General features: G+C 40.6%; 3 protein-coding genes across 6 annotated transcripts in view; 1 reads left to right on the forward strand and 2 right to left on the reverse strand.

The window, feature by feature from the left end:
* The window catches only part of Pdhb (Pyruvate dehydrogenase E1 beta subunit), a 63,444-nt gene that overhangs the window by 45,919 nt on the left and 671 nt on the right, over positions 1 to 16,854 (forward strand). Inside the window, exons 1-4 of one of the 4 annotated variants that reach the window (XM_068301125.1) lie at positions 14,637 to 14,717; positions 14,779 to 15,032; positions 15,367 to 15,528; positions 15,828 to 16,331. In XM_068301125.1, coding sequence (XP_068157226.1) covers positions 14,838 to 15,032; positions 15,367 to 15,528; positions 15,828 to 16,295 — 825 coding nt within the window. In that variant the 5' untranslated portion in view covers positions 14,637 to 14,717; positions 14,779 to 14,837 and the 3' untranslated portion in view covers positions 16,296 to 16,331. Of the gene's footprint in view, positions 1 to 14,636; positions 14,718 to 14,778; positions 15,033 to 15,366; positions 15,529 to 15,827; positions 16,332 to 16,437; positions 16,850 to 16,854 lie in introns of those variants that run through there. The other 3 variants (XM_068301122.1, XM_068301123.1, XM_068301124.1) reach the window with 3 other exon arrangements.
* Positions 12,814 to 13,764, reverse strand: LOC137585373 (uridine diphosphate glucose pyrophosphatase NUDT14-like). Its single transcript, XM_068301127.1, has 2 exons — positions 13,282 to 13,764; positions 12,814 to 13,219 (listed from the first exon to the last, which is right to left on the reverse strand). The coding sequence occupies exons 1-2, from the start codon at positions 13,683 to 13,685 to the stop codon at positions 12,988 to 12,990; spliced, it is 636 nt and encodes a 211-aa protein (XP_068157228.1). The 5' UTR covers positions 13,686 to 13,764; the 3' UTR covers positions 12,814 to 12,987.
* Positions 13,744 to 14,647, reverse strand: LOC137585372 (uridine diphosphate glucose pyrophosphatase NUDT14-like). The gene has a single exon (XM_068301126.1). The coding sequence runs from the start codon at positions 14,577 to 14,579 to the stop codon at positions 13,878 to 13,880; it is 702 nt and encodes a 233-aa protein (XP_068157227.1). The 5' UTR covers positions 14,580 to 14,647; the 3' UTR covers positions 13,744 to 13,877.

Genomic DNA, 16,854 nt, shown 5'->3' on the forward strand with positions numbered 1-16,854 from the left:
CCATGAATTATCCGTATTGAGTGTATAAAGTATGTCAGTTTTCGGTTTGAGAACTAGTTGCAGATCGCGATTAACAATTCGGCGGTTTTTGTTAGCCCAACCTTGCGGGCCATCATCGGTGGGGCCAATAAAGTGAACAACTTAACGGCATTTTTATGGTACAAGCAAACGACAAACTGTCAAATGCTCAGCAGGCATATTTTATATTGATTTGCATAAATTGTCATTTAATTTGAATATATGAGAGGAAAGAAAGAAAGAAGGAGAGAGGGGGAGGGGGACAGATCTTACCGACAGCCATCGAAGCCGACATTCAAATAATTCACACCTCGTTCTAACGTTGCGGCCAGCAGACCCCATCCTCTCCCCCTCTAACTCTCCCCTTATCTTAACGACCACCCGGACCCGATCGACAAATATTAAATACAATCAAAAGAGCTTAGAAATTTCTCACGCCAAACAAAAATTCAATGCGAAATAATTCACAAATTTGAAATGATCTTTTTTATTTTTTTGCCAAGAAAAAGTATTGGTAACAAATAATTTTTAGCGCTTTCTTTTATGGCAAATTAGCTGCGGCAATAAAAACCCAAATTTGAGTTTGGTGACTATGTGTGTGTGTGTGTGTGTGTTTACTGGCCAAAATGTATAATAAATATAAATACAAAGTGCCATGCAAATAACACAACGGGCGTAGTATGTATTCCTCTCTCCCCTCGATCCCTCTTGGGGCTTGGTCGTACGCTTCTCCAACATTCGGCTCCTCGGTGCACTCCACTGGCCTTTTGGGGACTGGACTAGCAACGCAAAGCCTCGCTAGATAGTCTGGAAAATCGTTGTTATTATTTATTGCCGCCGATATTTTTATGTTTCGCCGAAGTCGTGACTCTGCCGGGTCATCGTCGTCGTTTGCCAGCCTAGACACTGGCAGCACCCAGTAGGAGTATACCTGTGTATGTTAGTGGCCACTGAACGGCGATTCGAATACAATTTCCAGCCAAGTGATGGACATTCAAAAGAGTTTTAAGTTCTTGGAAGGAACAAAAACGAAGAAAGAAACCAAAAAAGCGTTAACTAACTGAAAGCATTTGCATTGATTTGATCAGACCATACGTAGATCCATAAGTAGAACCGGAAGTAGAAGCTTCACACATAAGAACCATGACTGAACGACAGACAGCATATATCCTAATCATTCTGCCATTGAGTGAAATAATGTCAACCAAATTGTAAATCAATTCCCTAGCACTGGAGAAGCTCATAAACATGCAAAGACACACTCCAAACTATAAAATAAAGAAACTTGGGAGTCAACTTCCCATTCACTTCCCCTTCCATCCAATAAACGACAAGCCATGTTCCTGTTTGAGTTACGCGTTCGATTCAGTCATTTGACTCACAGAGTGTCCATTTATAGCTTGTCGACTGGCAATCACTCTAACCATAAGTTTCAACTAACTATTTGACGTAGCTACATGTTGAAGTTGCTACCAAGCCAAAAGAGATCTTAATCGAAGTCTAAGCCTATTATATTATGAACTCTACTATATTATGACCATAGACCACAGTCTTAGCAAGTCCTTCCTAGACCTCCACTTGCAATATGTCTATTCAGAGAGTGATATTTCAAGATAGTTCCGAGATGTTCTGTAGATCCGTCAGCTAGGTGAATCGAGAATCACAATGGCTTACAATGGCTATAAACTTAAAACCAAGTTATCGTTGTAGATTGAGCAATAATTGACCCAATATTGACCTACAAAGAACATCATTTGAGAATATATACGAACATAAATGTTAGTCTTAGCTAAATCCAATTGATTTTGATAACTAATTGACACAAAGACTGTAAATAAATGAATGTACCTTAGCTAAATTTACAGTGTAGATGAGATAAGACATGAAAAAAGACACGCATTGTTATTGCGACATTTCGATGTTGTTTCGATAGGAACGTTCGATGACTTCGATTTGCTGGACACGATCCAGACAAAGTCGCTTACTTTCGCTTGGTCATGAATATTAAAGACATTAAGTAGGAACAATAACACATAAGCAAAAGGAAGAAGCCAAAGCACATGACTGCTTAACTTGGCAATAAAAAAAAAAAGAAAGAACTTTAGCTGAGAACTGAAGTTGGGGCTGGAGCTGCACTTGATGTGCTTTGGTTTCATGGGGGCTTGTGAAAATGTCTGCGCATGTCAAAAGCGTCAACAATGCAGAGGGATGCAACTGCAACAACAACATCAACAACAACAACAACAATTGGTTAAAGGATTTCGTGTTGTTTTGTCATCGCATGTTCAATGCCGGCAAATGAAAACGTGAGCCGTACTTTTGGCATTTGCCTGGTCTGCTTATAAATATGCATTTCTTGATATTTTTGGTTTCTTCTTCTGTTGTTTCTTCTTGCTGTTACTTAGCATATAATTTGGCCAACAAAAACCTCAATAAACAATGGCCAAGAGTCAAGTCAAAGCCCACTGAAGTTGCAATTTTGCTGTCAACAAAAGCGAACAAAAACGAAAACAAAAAAACTGATCAAATAAAATCCCCCTCAACCACCAAACGATCTACCATCAACCACTTCAAAAGGCGAGATGAAAGGTGTAAGATGGAAGATGACCGATGACCGATGGGAAATTTTGAATCTGATTTAAACTTTCATCGCTCTGCAGACCTCGGAAACGCCGTCAAGTGTTTGCTACATTTAAATCATCACAATTTAAAAAATTTGTTAACCCTTTTTTTTTAACTCACAAGCATTATGCATAAAAACAGACAGACACATGGGCGTATTCAAAAGGTGCAATATTTTCCCTATACTAGGATGAAAATCAAATCAGAAATAGAAACTTATCGTCATCTCAGATCTTCTAAAGGATCTTCTACAAAATTAGTTAGTTTGTTTCTATTGCTATGAAGAATCTCCACAAAATTCGTTACAGATTTATATTTTTCCAGATCCTTTCTACGCCCATGACAACATTTATTTGTATGTATATTTTATCCCTTAGAAAAATTCCGATCCCCATCATTAAATCCAATTGCCTTTGACTTTGCCTGATTATTAATGATTTCCGTTCGATTTATCATAGATAGATGGTTGTATAGTGCAAGGTCATCAAAGCAACGTGTTGATTACCAACAACAATAACAATAACAACAATAAATTAATAGACAAGCCAACGAGAGAGGACAACCCGCCGTGCCCCCAACCCTTCGTATAGATTCACCTCTCTTTCCACGTTGATGGATTGCGCTATAAATATACAAATCTGTTTTTCTTGTACTTTTCACATTCACTACAAATGTGTGTGAGTGTGTGTGTGTGTACCAACAAGATAAAATATTTCATTGCATATAACAATTTAAAGGCGTTAAATTGAACAACCCGAAGAGGCCAACATTTTCTGTCGATTCATTGTGGTTTAATTTCACAATTTTCAAACTTTCGATAACGGTTAATGCTAGTATAAATTACCTATAAACAATTGGTCTACCTTAGTACTAAACTCTGTTTAACCTTTTAACTAAATATTTTGTTGGTTCCTTTTCTCTTTTCATTCTTTCTTCTTGCTTATTATTTATGTTTGCCCATTAAATAGACAAAAGTAATATGCATATTTAGTTAGTTTCTATAGTTAGTCAGGATTTGCTACCAAAAAATGTAATACAACACTAATTGGCCACTCATGAGGCGTCTAATGCCAAAATCCCAGACTTGCTTGCTGGCTTGCCTACTGACTAAAAATGAGACTCGTTAAATATTTATGAGGAGCACGAGGTACACACACACAGCGAGAGGAGAAACAACATTGTATCCTGGCCAGATGTGACTAGTCTCTACCAGTTTGATTGTACTAACTAAGTGAATTTAAAGGGAAGTAAGTGTTATGCTTGATATTGGTATATTAAATTAAACTTTTCGATCCTTAGATGATTAAGTAATCCATTATGGCTAACACCTTTGGCCTTAATAAGTTTGGCCAATGACCAATGAGGGAAACAAACAAAGGCAACCAGCTTAGGGGGTGGCCTATCTGATTAAATTTAAAGTCATTTCAATTAACTTTTAGCATATTCTGTCAGTCGAGTCAGCCTATAAGCTACTTATAATTGTGCACAGAGATTTTTAGTATTTGAAAAAACACCGCAACGCGCACCAAGCTCAGTCCAGGTGCAACTTGCAGCCCTGACTTGCCTTGCCCATGGCAATATACTCTCTCAAAGCAGCCGTGTGCATAGCTGTAAAAAAAAACGAAACGAAACGAAAAAAATAAGCAAGTCAAAAGCCAAAGTGGCCCATAGCTCTCGGCCATGCACGAAGGCGCGCAACACTTCAGCCTCTGTCGCAGTTGCAGTTGCAGCGCAGTCGAAGACGCAGCTTCAGTTGCTGCACGAGAGCCAGGACCAAGCACAACCTGTTTCGTGGGAACATTACCTAGTCTGGCACTGACTCTGGGGCCTCTATCTACCAACTTGGGCTTGACCATTGGGCCTCTAACTGCCTGCCTGACTGACTGACTGACTGACGCAGACGGAGACGGACTGCCTTTGGGTGCTGCTGTTGCTGTTGCTCTTGTTGCTGCTTCGCTCATAAATGAAACCTGTTAAATGAATGAAATAAAGTGTTATTTGCTCGACTCACAAATGTTTTGTGCTGGGTCCCCTTTTGGGTTCTCTTTGGATTTTGGCCTAGCGATGGATTTTTTGTACACACACACACACACAACTGAAAAAAATGCAATTCAATAAGTTAATGTCAAATCTGTACAACTTTAATTTATTTAACTTATCGGTAATACCGTTAAAATTGAATTTAAATTTAATCATAGGATCAGGATCAGAAATAAATGAAGAATTGCATGTATTAAATTATAATATATCATAAAAAATAGTTGGAAATTTAGTAGGAGATGTTCTTACTTATATGTTGTTTATTTTAAATATAATATAAATATTTTAAGGAGTTGGTAACCCTTCGAAAATCGCTTGATCTATTTCAACATCTTTGAATTCGATTAAAATTTTGATGTTTTCTGAACATTCAAACTTGAAAATGAGTTTCAAATGTGTTTTTAGATGAAATTGACTCACGCGACCATCTCTAGCCCCTAACTTTTGTATATACTCCTGTTTTATGTGTTTTTTCTGTGCTCCGATTCTTGGACTCTCTGTGAGCTTTTTTTATATTTGTTAGTACCAAGGCCCGCGCGGAATCTGTAAGAAGTTTAATTTGATTTCTATACCCTGTAATCGAAGGGGCAAACGTGTAAGTATATAAGGTCATATGAAATACGGATAAGATACATATAAAATCCATAAAATGCTGACTTCTCCTTCCAAATCGGAATGAACAGTCTTTGCACTTTTGGCTTGTTATCCTTCCCATTTCTTCCTGCCATGCCTTCTAGGATAACTCCTAGTCGATTCTTCCAGTTGGTGTCTTTAACTTGCCATGGAACTCTGCCCCGTGTCCATATGTACTTGGGTATACTCCCATGTCTTTGTGTGTGAGTGACTTGTAAATTTTTGGTTTCTGTTGTTGTTTCTGTTGTTTTTCGATGTTGTTTTTATTGTTGTTTTTGTACAGTAGTTGTAGCTGCATGTTTTTGTTACCTTTCGAGTTGGTCTTCAACTTGAGTTTTATTTTTAACTTAATTTCCTGGCCAGAGCCGGGCCAGAGCATGCGTAATTCATATTTTACTCTACACGAGCCCCAAAGACGATCCACTTGCCCCATAAGTATGTGCATACATACATACATGTGTATGGATGTATGTGTGTACATACATAATTCGCAACTTTTGGGGTATCCGAGCATATAACATATAATTTGCTACAACAGAAAGAAGCAAATTGTGGCTGATGTTGATCTGAATGCTTCTTTAATTCCATTTTGTGCCATTGGTACGGGGATTTAGGCCCATTTAGAGTCGCCTCGCCGACATTTATTATTTCACAAGATTTACATTTTATTGTGTATGTTTTAATTTAAATTTATAAGTATTTTTTTAATATCTCTTCCACTTCCTCTTGGCCGTTGGCTGTTGGCCGTTGGCCGCCTTAAACTGTTACCTTAATTCGACAATTTAATTTGGGTTTATGCTGCCTTAATAAGTATGTTAGGGTAAAAGAGAAAGATCTGAAAGAGAGAGATCAGCTCAAGACATAATCGGAAGGTAAGCCAAAAAGATTTTTGCGAAATTTGGAAGCTGCCACAAATGGGGCGTGCCCTTACACCCTAACCGGTACAATTTAATTTTGATGAATTTAACACAATTAAGGTCAATCCAATATGATAATTTCATTCTCTCTCTCTTTTTGACAAAGGTGACATAGAGAGTCTTCTGAATGAAATTAACTAAAATAGAATCACAGACTCACTAAAATTTTATATAAGTCAAACGATTTCCAACTCAAAACTGTCTAAGAAAAATACAATAGACTTACTTCCATGAAGAAACACTTTAATCATTAATCATAGCCACAAATCATGAACAAATTCTTTCTATAAACGATTATTTTATCCAGTTTTTAGGGGTTTTTGTTCTTATATATATTTTCTTTAAATTAAAATATGTCTGGCTAGAATTATGTTAGCTTAAAGAAGGGCGTCCCTAGATACATTATGGGCGCCGAAACATGTTAGTTCCACTTTAGACGGCATGGCCTGGCCTTGTCCGATGTGCCTGGGCCCGGGGAAATTGTTTTTTTTTCTTTCTGGCCAAGTTAGTTGGTTAAGGTAACGGGTGCCCCAACCCCCTAAACCTTTTTACATTTCGTTCCCATGAACGAAACTATTTAATTTGATTGCGGTTTTTATGTCTTCATTAGCAAAATGCTAGAAAAGTAATAAATTAGAGATTTCGTTGATTCGAACTTTTTGGCTCTGCTTAGATGAGTGAGTGTTGGATGGAGGCTGGAGTTGATTCCATATGTATGTAGTTTTTTTTGGTGCTTTTGGCTATGTAATGCGGCGGGCCATGCATGAAGATTAACACTTGATTAATGAACTCGATTATTCATAATTTGTTGTTGCCAGGTTGATGTTGTTAGTGTTGTTGTTGTTGTTGGTCGCTTACAAATAATTGAAACATTTTGCGGCTGCTGCGACTGCATTCAATGCTAATGTTACTTCGATTTCAAGATCATTAAGGCGCAACATGGACATGTACATGCGCTTCCTTTGGTTACCATTATTGATGATGAGTCCCCCCCCACCCCCCTCCTCTCCTTCTCCATCAACTCAAAGATCCAGCTTCAGTCAGGTCTGCCTCACACACAGCAAAATACGCACTTGTGTGCGTGCTGACTGCACATTTGAGGTACGCAGCTCGTCAATCAGATGCCCAACTGGCCAACCGGTTTCTGCTCCACTTCCAGTTTACTGCTTTTTGTTGTTGTTGTATTTTTTAACTCTTTTGTTTTATTTATTTTTATTTTTAATACCCTTTAAATTAAAGCGACTTAAGTTCTATGAAATCTTAAGTTCTGAATTAATTGAGCTACCGAAGTAAGCTTCTGAACAAAATCTCATGCTTCTTTGGTCATAATGGAACCAATTGATGGTACGACATGATGGTAATCTAATAATAAACCCGTTTAAGCCTGGTCAATTCGATAGGTATTAATCAAATTGGTTTACCAGTAACAGTGACAGAACAAATTCTAATGTATAATTGTCCCAACAGATAATCTTCAGATCTGCCCCTTAAATAATGAACTTTTTTATACTGACTAACTTGTTCTTAAACACAGTTACCTCTTAATTGTATTGGGATACGAATAATGAAACAAGCTACCCAACTCAGTCATTCACAGAGTCCTTAACATCCGGCGAGTTAAGTGCGAGATCCGGAGTTATGGCATTCGGTACCTCTTCAGATTAGACGTCTTAAAAGACTTGTGGAATCGTCCTTATCTTAACGGATAGTTTAGCCTACATAGAGTATTAAACTGTCGTTGATAATCAAAGTTTTGTGTTCATTTTTTATCGTTATCTAAGCATGTGTTGATTTTTCCTAACCCAATACTGGGGTAGAGAGAAGTCTGCGCCGGCAGCACCAATGACGGCGGCGCTTTTCCCAACTGTCAACGACGCACAGCCGTCGAATGATTTGCAGAATCTGGTTGACAGTTGGTCCGGTTTTTCATTAATGAACATGAGTCTTGGAACAGAACACACACACGCGCACAGTCTATGGATGGAGCACTGATTTGATATATGATTCTTGTAGATTGGGGGGGAAAAAAAGAGGCTTCCTAATTTTTAGGTTTAGTTTTTTTTTTTTTTTGGCAGCCTAGTCTTAGAGACAAACCGATACGATTTCAGAGCCTTGTTAAAGATCAAGTCGGGGGTAAGAAGATGAGGAGAAATCGAAGGAAGAGAAACCCTAATGAAGATAATTTATTATGCGATGCCGTTTAATTAAAATCAGATAAACAGAGATCGTTCGATGGCCGCGCTTACTCAACTCAACCTCAAGTTGAAGCTAAAAACTGAACTCAACAGAAATCCTCCAAAATGCATACGAAGCCATCATGGACATCATGGACATTCCGAAGAGCCAGCAACAAGATTTCGCGTTAAGTTCAACAACTTTAATGGGATCGGAGGGGGAATGGAGCAACAAAGTTGTTGCGGTCAGTATGTTCGATGGGTCTGTTCCAAGTCATGATTGGTATTGGTATTCCTTATCGGCATCTCGTTTAGTTCATCTCGGTTGGCTTTGTTGATTTTGACTTTGACTTTTAATGTGGCTGCCGATTATCATTAGCGGCATCATGTCGGACCCAATTCAGTTTAACATTTTCATACCATGAGACGCCTCCTTAATTAAAACTCAATTTCAACTCCAAGGACCACCCAGTTGGCTCATAAATTGCCTACCAATAGTCATCCAAATCCCCATTTTGTCACTTTCACGAACGGATCCAAGTACCTATGTGGATTTGGCACGACTTTGACCAAAAAAAAAAGGGGGCGGAGCACATTTCTAACAAACATTTAAGAGAACTACCAAAAAAGTAAGAGAAAAACCTGGCTTAGAAAGCAACAGCCCAACAGAGAAAAATAGAGAGAGTTAGAGAAGAGTTGTACATGGGTAGGTAAAACAAGAGCCAATTTCAAAGAGCCACAAAGAGCCAAGTCTGCGAATTTAAATTTTCCACCTCATATTGCTCGACAAGTCGCAAATCAATCAAATTGCAGGTGCAACTCTATCTTCTTGCGGTTTGCCGTTGTTGAAGTTGCGTCTGTGGCAAGTTTCCTTGCATGGACAATGGCCGGAGCCTGTCATAAATCAAATCAAATCCAAATCAAAAGCGGAGAGTGTGAAATTTTTTCGCCATCTGGCATGGCTTTTAATGTGTGTCGATTGCATTTTTAGCCGGCATGGCTTTTAATGTGTGTCGATTGCATTTTTAGCCATTTATGACATAATTTCAATTATACACATTTGGCCAAAAATATTTGTTGACACTTTGCTGGCGATGGCCAAATGTCAATTAACGTGGCAACACGTCCAATGTCAGGTTAATTAAAATGTCTTAATGGCAAAGACCAGACTAGGCTAGATATCTAGATTTAACATTTGGCGAAACCCAATTGAAATTTTCTCATCAAGTTTTTAGAGTTACAGACGTGGCAAGAATATTTTTATCCGTCTCTTGATAAGGCTATACCTCAGAAATTAATTAATTAATACACCTTCTTGTCCACTGCACTCAATGGAACCAATGCTTTTCCTTGCTAGGAAAAAGGAGGCCATCTACTTCGATCGGAATTCCCATTACATAAATTTATTATATGGGCATTAATTTCAAAGGACACGTTACTAGAAATATGAGATTCCACAATATATTCGATAAGTAAAGACCTTCAAGGATTTGCATTGGCGAATCAAATCCAAATCCAATGGTAATGAAAGGCAATGGCCCGCACCATGTCGTATGAGTGATATTTTCTGAATTCTTTGGTTTTCTCTCATGTTGCCTTTGAGATTCCAAAATAAGAGGCTTCGACCTTTTACTTAAAATAATCTTTCTCCCGAGTTGGCATTGTTTTAATCTTTTGCTTAATTTGTCTTTAGCTGCACCTTGCAGCATTCGAATCTGAGAGCAAGGTGCATCGACTGACAGTGAGTGGGGCGACAACGCCCGGGACTCGAATCCAACGGTGGCATCGATTTTAGAAAGTTTCTTGCCTGATGATGACGGCAAAGCCGAAAGACTTTTTCCTTTTCCTTAAGCTCACCAAGCTCGACAGCCCAAAAAGGCTTCCTTCTACTGTACTATAACTCAGCGGCAGCGGCATAAATTTCATTGCAGACATTTGGCCTTTTATTAATTGTTTGACGGCGCCCGTGCCCATGAAGTACCCGCACCACCACAAGCTTCCAGCATCGCTCAGAATCCACAAAGCCGAGCAGCAGCAACTGCATTTGACTGGCTCTCTGGCTCACCAATTGGGCTATCTCGCTCACTCCCTCAATGGAAGTTGGTGCCCCCGTCTGGGCGTGATGAGAAATTTAATATTGGCAAACGGATAAAACCGCCAGATAATTATACATTTTGAGTGGCCAAAGCCAAGCGGAGGCAGAGAGGCAGAGTACCGAGACTCTGACTCTGACTCTGACTCTGTGACTATGGCTTGGCTTTGGCAGTTTCATGCAGCTCATGATAGTATAAGATTTCATTTCATTAAAGTGCATCACGACGGTTCGGGAGGCAAGCGGAATCAATGAGCCCCACACTCCTCTTGACTCCCCTACCTACCACCCTCCCTCCCTAAGATCAGCAGCTACCTACCTACCTTGGTTACTTTTTTCTTATTGGCAGATTACGGACGGCGGGGTGGCCAGACCTGGGCCAACTTATAATCAAATCCGATAAAAAAAATTTCATTATTGCTCCACAGCAGCCACAGCAGAGAAGTTGGATCAGTTGGAGCAGCAGCAGCAGCAGCAACAGGCATAACTGTTTTGCAGGTAATTTCTCGTTGTTGTTGTTGTTGTTATTGTTGCTGTTATGATTGTTGCCTGGCTGCACTTAATTTTCGCATGATCGCGATTTCTTGATCCGTCCACTCTACAGTGCAGTTCCAAGTGCTCCAAGTGCAGACGCCATTTTGCGATTTAGTTCTCAGCCAAACGGCCACTGGAGGTCAGCAGCAACATTAGCAGCAGCAGCAGCAGCATCAACAACGGGCAACGGACAACGGGCTGCAATTCATCCTAGGAATAGAAAAAGAAGCTTTGATTCGAAATTGCAATCTCTGAAACATAAATTGGGACGTGATTATGAAATAATTGCTAGATCTTTGGACCTTTTCCGCTTGCGCAACGGTGCAAAGGCAAAAAGGCAATCAACTCTCCAAACCTCAACGTTGGCTAACACCTTGGGGAGCACACCATGGCTTGGAACTTCTTCAAACGGGAGCAAACTGACAGGCGACAGATAGACGACGACGACGACCATGATGCTGAAGCGCGAACAGTCGCCAGACAAATCAAAAGAAAATCGCTTTGGGGATACGGCTCGACCCAGACGACGTCGACGGCATCAATTTTCTTTTTCTTTGGTGTATAGATCAAGAAAATTAGTATTAGTTAAGAAAATTAATCTGTGCTTGAATGAATTGAAGTTCTATACAATTCTAAAGATTCAAAATTAAGAAAATAACATTCAAAATTTCAATCTGAAAAGTTTTGAAATTGAGTGCGACTCAGTTTTATCTCATTTTTCCATTGAAAGGATATAAAAAATTACAAATTCCAATTACGTTGTCTAAAAAAAATATTAAATGGCCAAGCAAAATAAAGAATTTCATAGAATAAGGAAATGATAATGGAAGGAACTGGCAATGAGTTTTTGGAAAAATAGTTTCAATGGGAACTCACTAGGGTTTGACCATGTGCCTGGTTCGTATTCATTGGTCCGAAGCATGACTAATTCTTATACTGTCAACAGATTACACCTGATGCAAATAAAAGACAAAACTCCCGCAACTCATTTGCATTTCCCTTGAGAGTTGAGGCAGTGCGTCATATCGATGGCTACCTGCCGTTCGCCTTTCGCCAATCGCCATTCGGAGTGCCTTGCTCTTGCTCTTGCCTCGTGCGTCTTCGTCCACATATGCAAATTAAATATAATTTCAACACTCGTCTTCTTCTTTTGGTGTACGTCCATAATTTACATGAGGTTAACACGCAAGAAACAACAACAACAAAGACCCAACCTTTTTTTTTGCCTGAAGCATGGTTAGGGGTTTTTTTGGGGGGGTATGGTAGTCTGGACCTGGCCTTGATTATCTGCAGCACACGCACATGCTTAAAGGAAGTCGAACTTTTTGAAAAAGGCTGAAAAGAAATTCTATTACAATGTTGAAATATTGCCAAATCATGGCTTTGAAGCAAATAAATTTCCACGCCACTGCTGAACTTCGGCTCCGTTTGGCATGGGTTGATGGAGAGATGTGAAGATGCATAGGCGGCAGCGACAGCGACAGAGCCACGGGAATAGCAACTTCAGCAGCTAAAATGCCTGGCCGTGTATAAATAAGTAACTTGAGCTGAGCAACACGTTGCCTGACAGAGGGGCCCCCAAAATGCGGCTTGCCCAATCCGAGGCATGAGATCGGAACTTGTTTAGATGCTGCTGCTGCAACAGCAGCAGCCGCCGCCGCTCGATCTTGGTGTGGATCTAGTATCGGTCTCTTTCTCCCTCTCTCCCATGCACTTTTGATTTATATGCGATTTATGCACTTTGCTAGTGGGAGTCATCCACTTGACCGAATTCGCATCAATATTGAATGTATGTGTGTTTATTCTCAAGTAAGAAAATATAACATTTACATAGACTCGGGAGGCTATTGGAAAGAGTATGAAGGCAGCTGATAGTAATCCGCAGCTTATCACTGGCTAGTGCTGTATCTTATCTGTGTATGTGTGTTTGGAGTGTGTTTAGATTTTATCTCAGTGTCTATACATTAGCTGGAGCTTTGTTAGCAAAGAACCACATGAGACCCATTAGACAGCTGGGCGGACTATTGTTGTGGGCCCCTTTCTGAATCATTCGACGAGCCTCGTCCAATGGAAGTTCCACGACATCAATGATTTCATCCTCAACCCCACCGCCGACTGTCGCTCGATCTGCTTCGGTGACTTCACAATAGTACATAGCCTGTTTGGCTCCTGAGGAACCTACGCCAGATCTATAAGGGCAAGTAGAAATATTAGGCCATCTATTTTGGACTACCAGCCTCATGGTTTTTACCTATAGACCATAACCTCTTCAATACGTTCCAATGCTACATCATAGCCACACTCTTCTAGGACCTCCTCTCGTGCTATCTCTTGCCAGCTCTTTGACTTGTCTACAATACCAGCGCACAGTTCCAAGGTCACACCGAGTGAGGGCGGAAATGCTTTTAGATCGACATTATCAAAGTTCCCTTGCTCGCTAGTAATAATTCCATGATAAACAGCTGGCCGGAATTGGCGCACCAGAACCAATTTCTTGGAACTGGTGTTATACAAAATAATTGCCACACTATCGTGAACTTTCAGCAAGTCCCAGTTCTTCTCCTTTCCATTTTGAATGTAATACAAGCGAAATGGCTTCACGTATGGGGAGTCCGCCGGCAGTGGCCCCATCCAAACTTTTGATATATTTTCCATAATAAGAAAATGTAAAAATAATAACGCTATTCAGCTGATTCACGAACGGGAGCGGGGCAACAACAAAAACTTGACACCAAACAGCTGGCAGTGTGTAGTGGTTGAACTCAAAAATACCAGATAAAAAACTGTGTGACCAGGTAAGCTCTCAATTTGATATATTTTCACACAAAAAATACATGGTCATACTATTTAAACTTTGGCGGCATTCTTGAATTTAAAATTTGCCAAAAACCATAGAATGCCAACAAAAACACTTGGCGAGCCATTAAAGCTGGAGCATGTTTTTACCATTTGCTTTACCTGGTTGATGGATAACTCCACCACTTCAATCAACTCATCATTCACACCACCTCCCTCGGACACTTTCTGCTCATCACATACCTCACAATAGAATAATATCAAACCGCCACTAGAGGTGCCTACGCCAGATCTATATTTGTAGACCAACTGCATGGATGCTGCGTCCACATTGTAGCCACATTCTTCAAGCACTTCCTCTCGTGCTATTTCTTCGAGACTCATATCTTTGTCCACCAACCCTGCACACAATTCCAACGTAACGCCTAAATCGGGCGAAAACTTTTGCAAATCGACTTCCCCCTCGGGAACTTTTAACTTATTTCCCATCATAACGCCATGATATACAGCTGCTCGAAACTGGCGCACAAACACCAACTTATTCCGGGACTTATTGTACAGCAAAACCATCACCGCATCCTTGATTTGTACCACATCGCGATGCTTCTCCTGTCCGTTTTCTATGTAATTCAAACGACATGGCAATAAATACTTGGACTTTGGAGGCAGGGGAGAAATCCAAATCTTAGTTATATCTCTGATGGCTTTATGCCATTTGCACATGCCACGTATACTCCTTAATACCCTTTTCATGTTTTACAAATAAAATTTTGAAATACATTTCACCGAATGCTAGGTGACAACCCTTACTTTTCAATTAGTGCAGGAAAGGGCCGTATATGACCAGTGTTGAACAGCAAAAACAGCTCATTTTGACACTTGCGTTAGTCGGTGGGTATATTTTTCCATTATTTTTAATATTATCTAATAGTGATTCGGTCAATCTATTCAGTAGCTGTAACCACAAACAAATAAACGTTGCGACAAAAGGCACTCTAGCAAGGCAAGAAGATGTTGCGTTCCAAGCTTACACAGGCAGCATGCGCCGCCGTTCAGCGTACATTCTCCACCAGTCCCAAGGTGCTGGCCACCAAGCAATTAACGGTTCGGGATGCGTTAAATAGCGCCCTGGACGATGAATTGGCTCGCGATGAACGCGTCTTCATACTTGGTGAGGAAGTGGCTCAATACGATGGTGCATACAAGGTAAGAAAAAAGCAAAAAAAAAAAAAAAAAGGTTGAGCCGCATTGTTTACGTAATCAGTCCCCCCAAAGTGACAGTTGCCTGATGACAGCTGATGCAGTGAGGCATAAGCATTGCCCATTGCGTGGGCAATGTAACCGCTGCTGATAAGGGCAATAATTTAATTTTGATTACGCTTCGCATAGTGTAAGGTGCGTGATTGACTTTCAATTTTGGCTGGGGTCATGCAAAGAGGGAATGTCTGTGAGTGACCGGCGAACTGATAACACTTACGCATATAAATATAATACATGTATAGATTTTACTTGAACCGTTTTTCTTACCTTAATTTTGCAGGTATCACGTGGATTGTGGAAGAAATATGGAGACAAACGCGTCATTGATACACCAATCACAGAAATGGGTTTCGCTGGTATTGCTGTCGGAGCTGCCATGGCTGGATTGCGTCCCGTTTGCGAATTCATGACCTTCAACTTTGCCATGCAGGCTATAGATCATGTAAGCTATTGTTGCCTACCTATTTTTCCTCCCATACACTCAGGGCAGTAGCCTAACTACTCATATTATCTCATTGCCAAAACAAAAACGAAAAAAACACGCAAATCTCCAATTTATTGTGCCTGCCCCTTTACCTAGCTACCTGAGATTAGACCAATTCAAGTTCACAGCCTTATAATGGGGACACGGAATACGCGTAATGGGATAATATGGGTGTTTCAGATGGCTCCTGCCCTGCCACAAAATCCAAATGTTACTCAACTAATTAAATCCCACCCATATTGTCCAATTATGCGCAGGCCAAGTACTTAAGAGCACCACGTCCAACCATTGGTGATCAGATGCCTTCACTTAGTAAGATAATTGAAAGCCCGCGCTCTACTTGGCTAACCGAAATCAATGAAATTCTCGAAAAGCCAAAATTGGGAGAGATAATCTCACCGCCTTTGGATAAAAGCAAACCCGACAAAATGGAAGCAGCTCGTCTAATTGTCATAAGACGTCGCAAGATGAAGAAGCACAAGTTGAAGAAACTGCGCCGCAAGATGAAATTCGAATGGGCTAAAGTGCGTCAGCGTCGTGAAATGCGCAAAGAGAAGGCTTTCCAAGCGCAACTAATGTCACAGATCAAGAAAGCGGAGTCCTTCAGTGCCGAGCAGTATGTGGCCGACGTATTGAGGCAGGCTAATGAGAAACCGCTTCCACGCTTTTGGAAAGGACGACGATTGCCCGCATTTGTCATTAAACAGAAATTAGGCATTAAGTAAACAGTTGGTCCCAAATAAAAACTCTATTAAGGCTAACTTAAATTGGTCTATGGCTAGAAAAGGAGGGGAGCATTCAGGAGGAGGACAAAAAGGTGTCCTAGACTTAACTTGCATCTATTATATAAAATTTATTTCCATATAGATCATTAACTCGGCAGCCAAGACCTTCTACATGTCGGCTGGCGCTGTTAATGTACCCATTGTGTTCCGCGGCCCAAATGGAGCTGCCTCTGGTGTGGCTGCACAGCATTCACAATGCTACGCTGCCTGGTACGCACACTGCCCCGGCCTGAAGGTTGTTTCACCCTACGACTCTGAAGATGCTCGTGGACTGCTTAAGGCTGCTATTCGGGATCCCGATCCAGTAGTCGTACTAGAGAATGAGCTCATGTACGGTACTGCATTCCCCGTGGACGACAAAGTGGTCGATAAAGACTTTGTTGTGCCCATTGGCAAGGCGAAAATCATGAGGCCCGGCAAGGATATAACCATTGTGGCGCATTCCAAGGCGGTGGAAACCGGTCTGCTTGCTGCCGCAGAGCTGGCCAAGAAAGGTGAG

This window comes from Drosophila tropicalis, unplaced genomic scaffold, assembly GCF_018151085.1.
Source record: "Drosophila tropicalis isolate 14030-0801.00 unplaced genomic scaffold, ASM1815108v1 contig_878, whole genome shotgun sequence".
NCBI classification, from domain to species: Eukaryota; Metazoa; Arthropoda; class Insecta; order Diptera; family Drosophilidae; genus Drosophila; species Drosophila tropicalis.

What these genes read in the sequence shown, in the direction of transcription:
- LOC137585373 (XM_068301127.1), bottom strand. Translation starts at nt 13,685, where the DNA reads ATGGAAAATATATCAAAAGTTTGGATGGGGCCACTGCCGGCGGACTCC. An exon ending in GAAGAGGTTATGGTCTATAG is followed by an intron (nt 13,220 to 13,281) that starts GTAAAAACCATG and finishes TTGCCCTTATAG; the next exon opens with ATCTGGCGTAGGTTCCTCAG.
- LOC137585372 (XM_068301126.1), bottom strand. Translation starts at nt 14,579, where the DNA reads ATGAAAAGGGTATTAAGGAGTATACGTGGCATGTGCAAATGGCATAAA.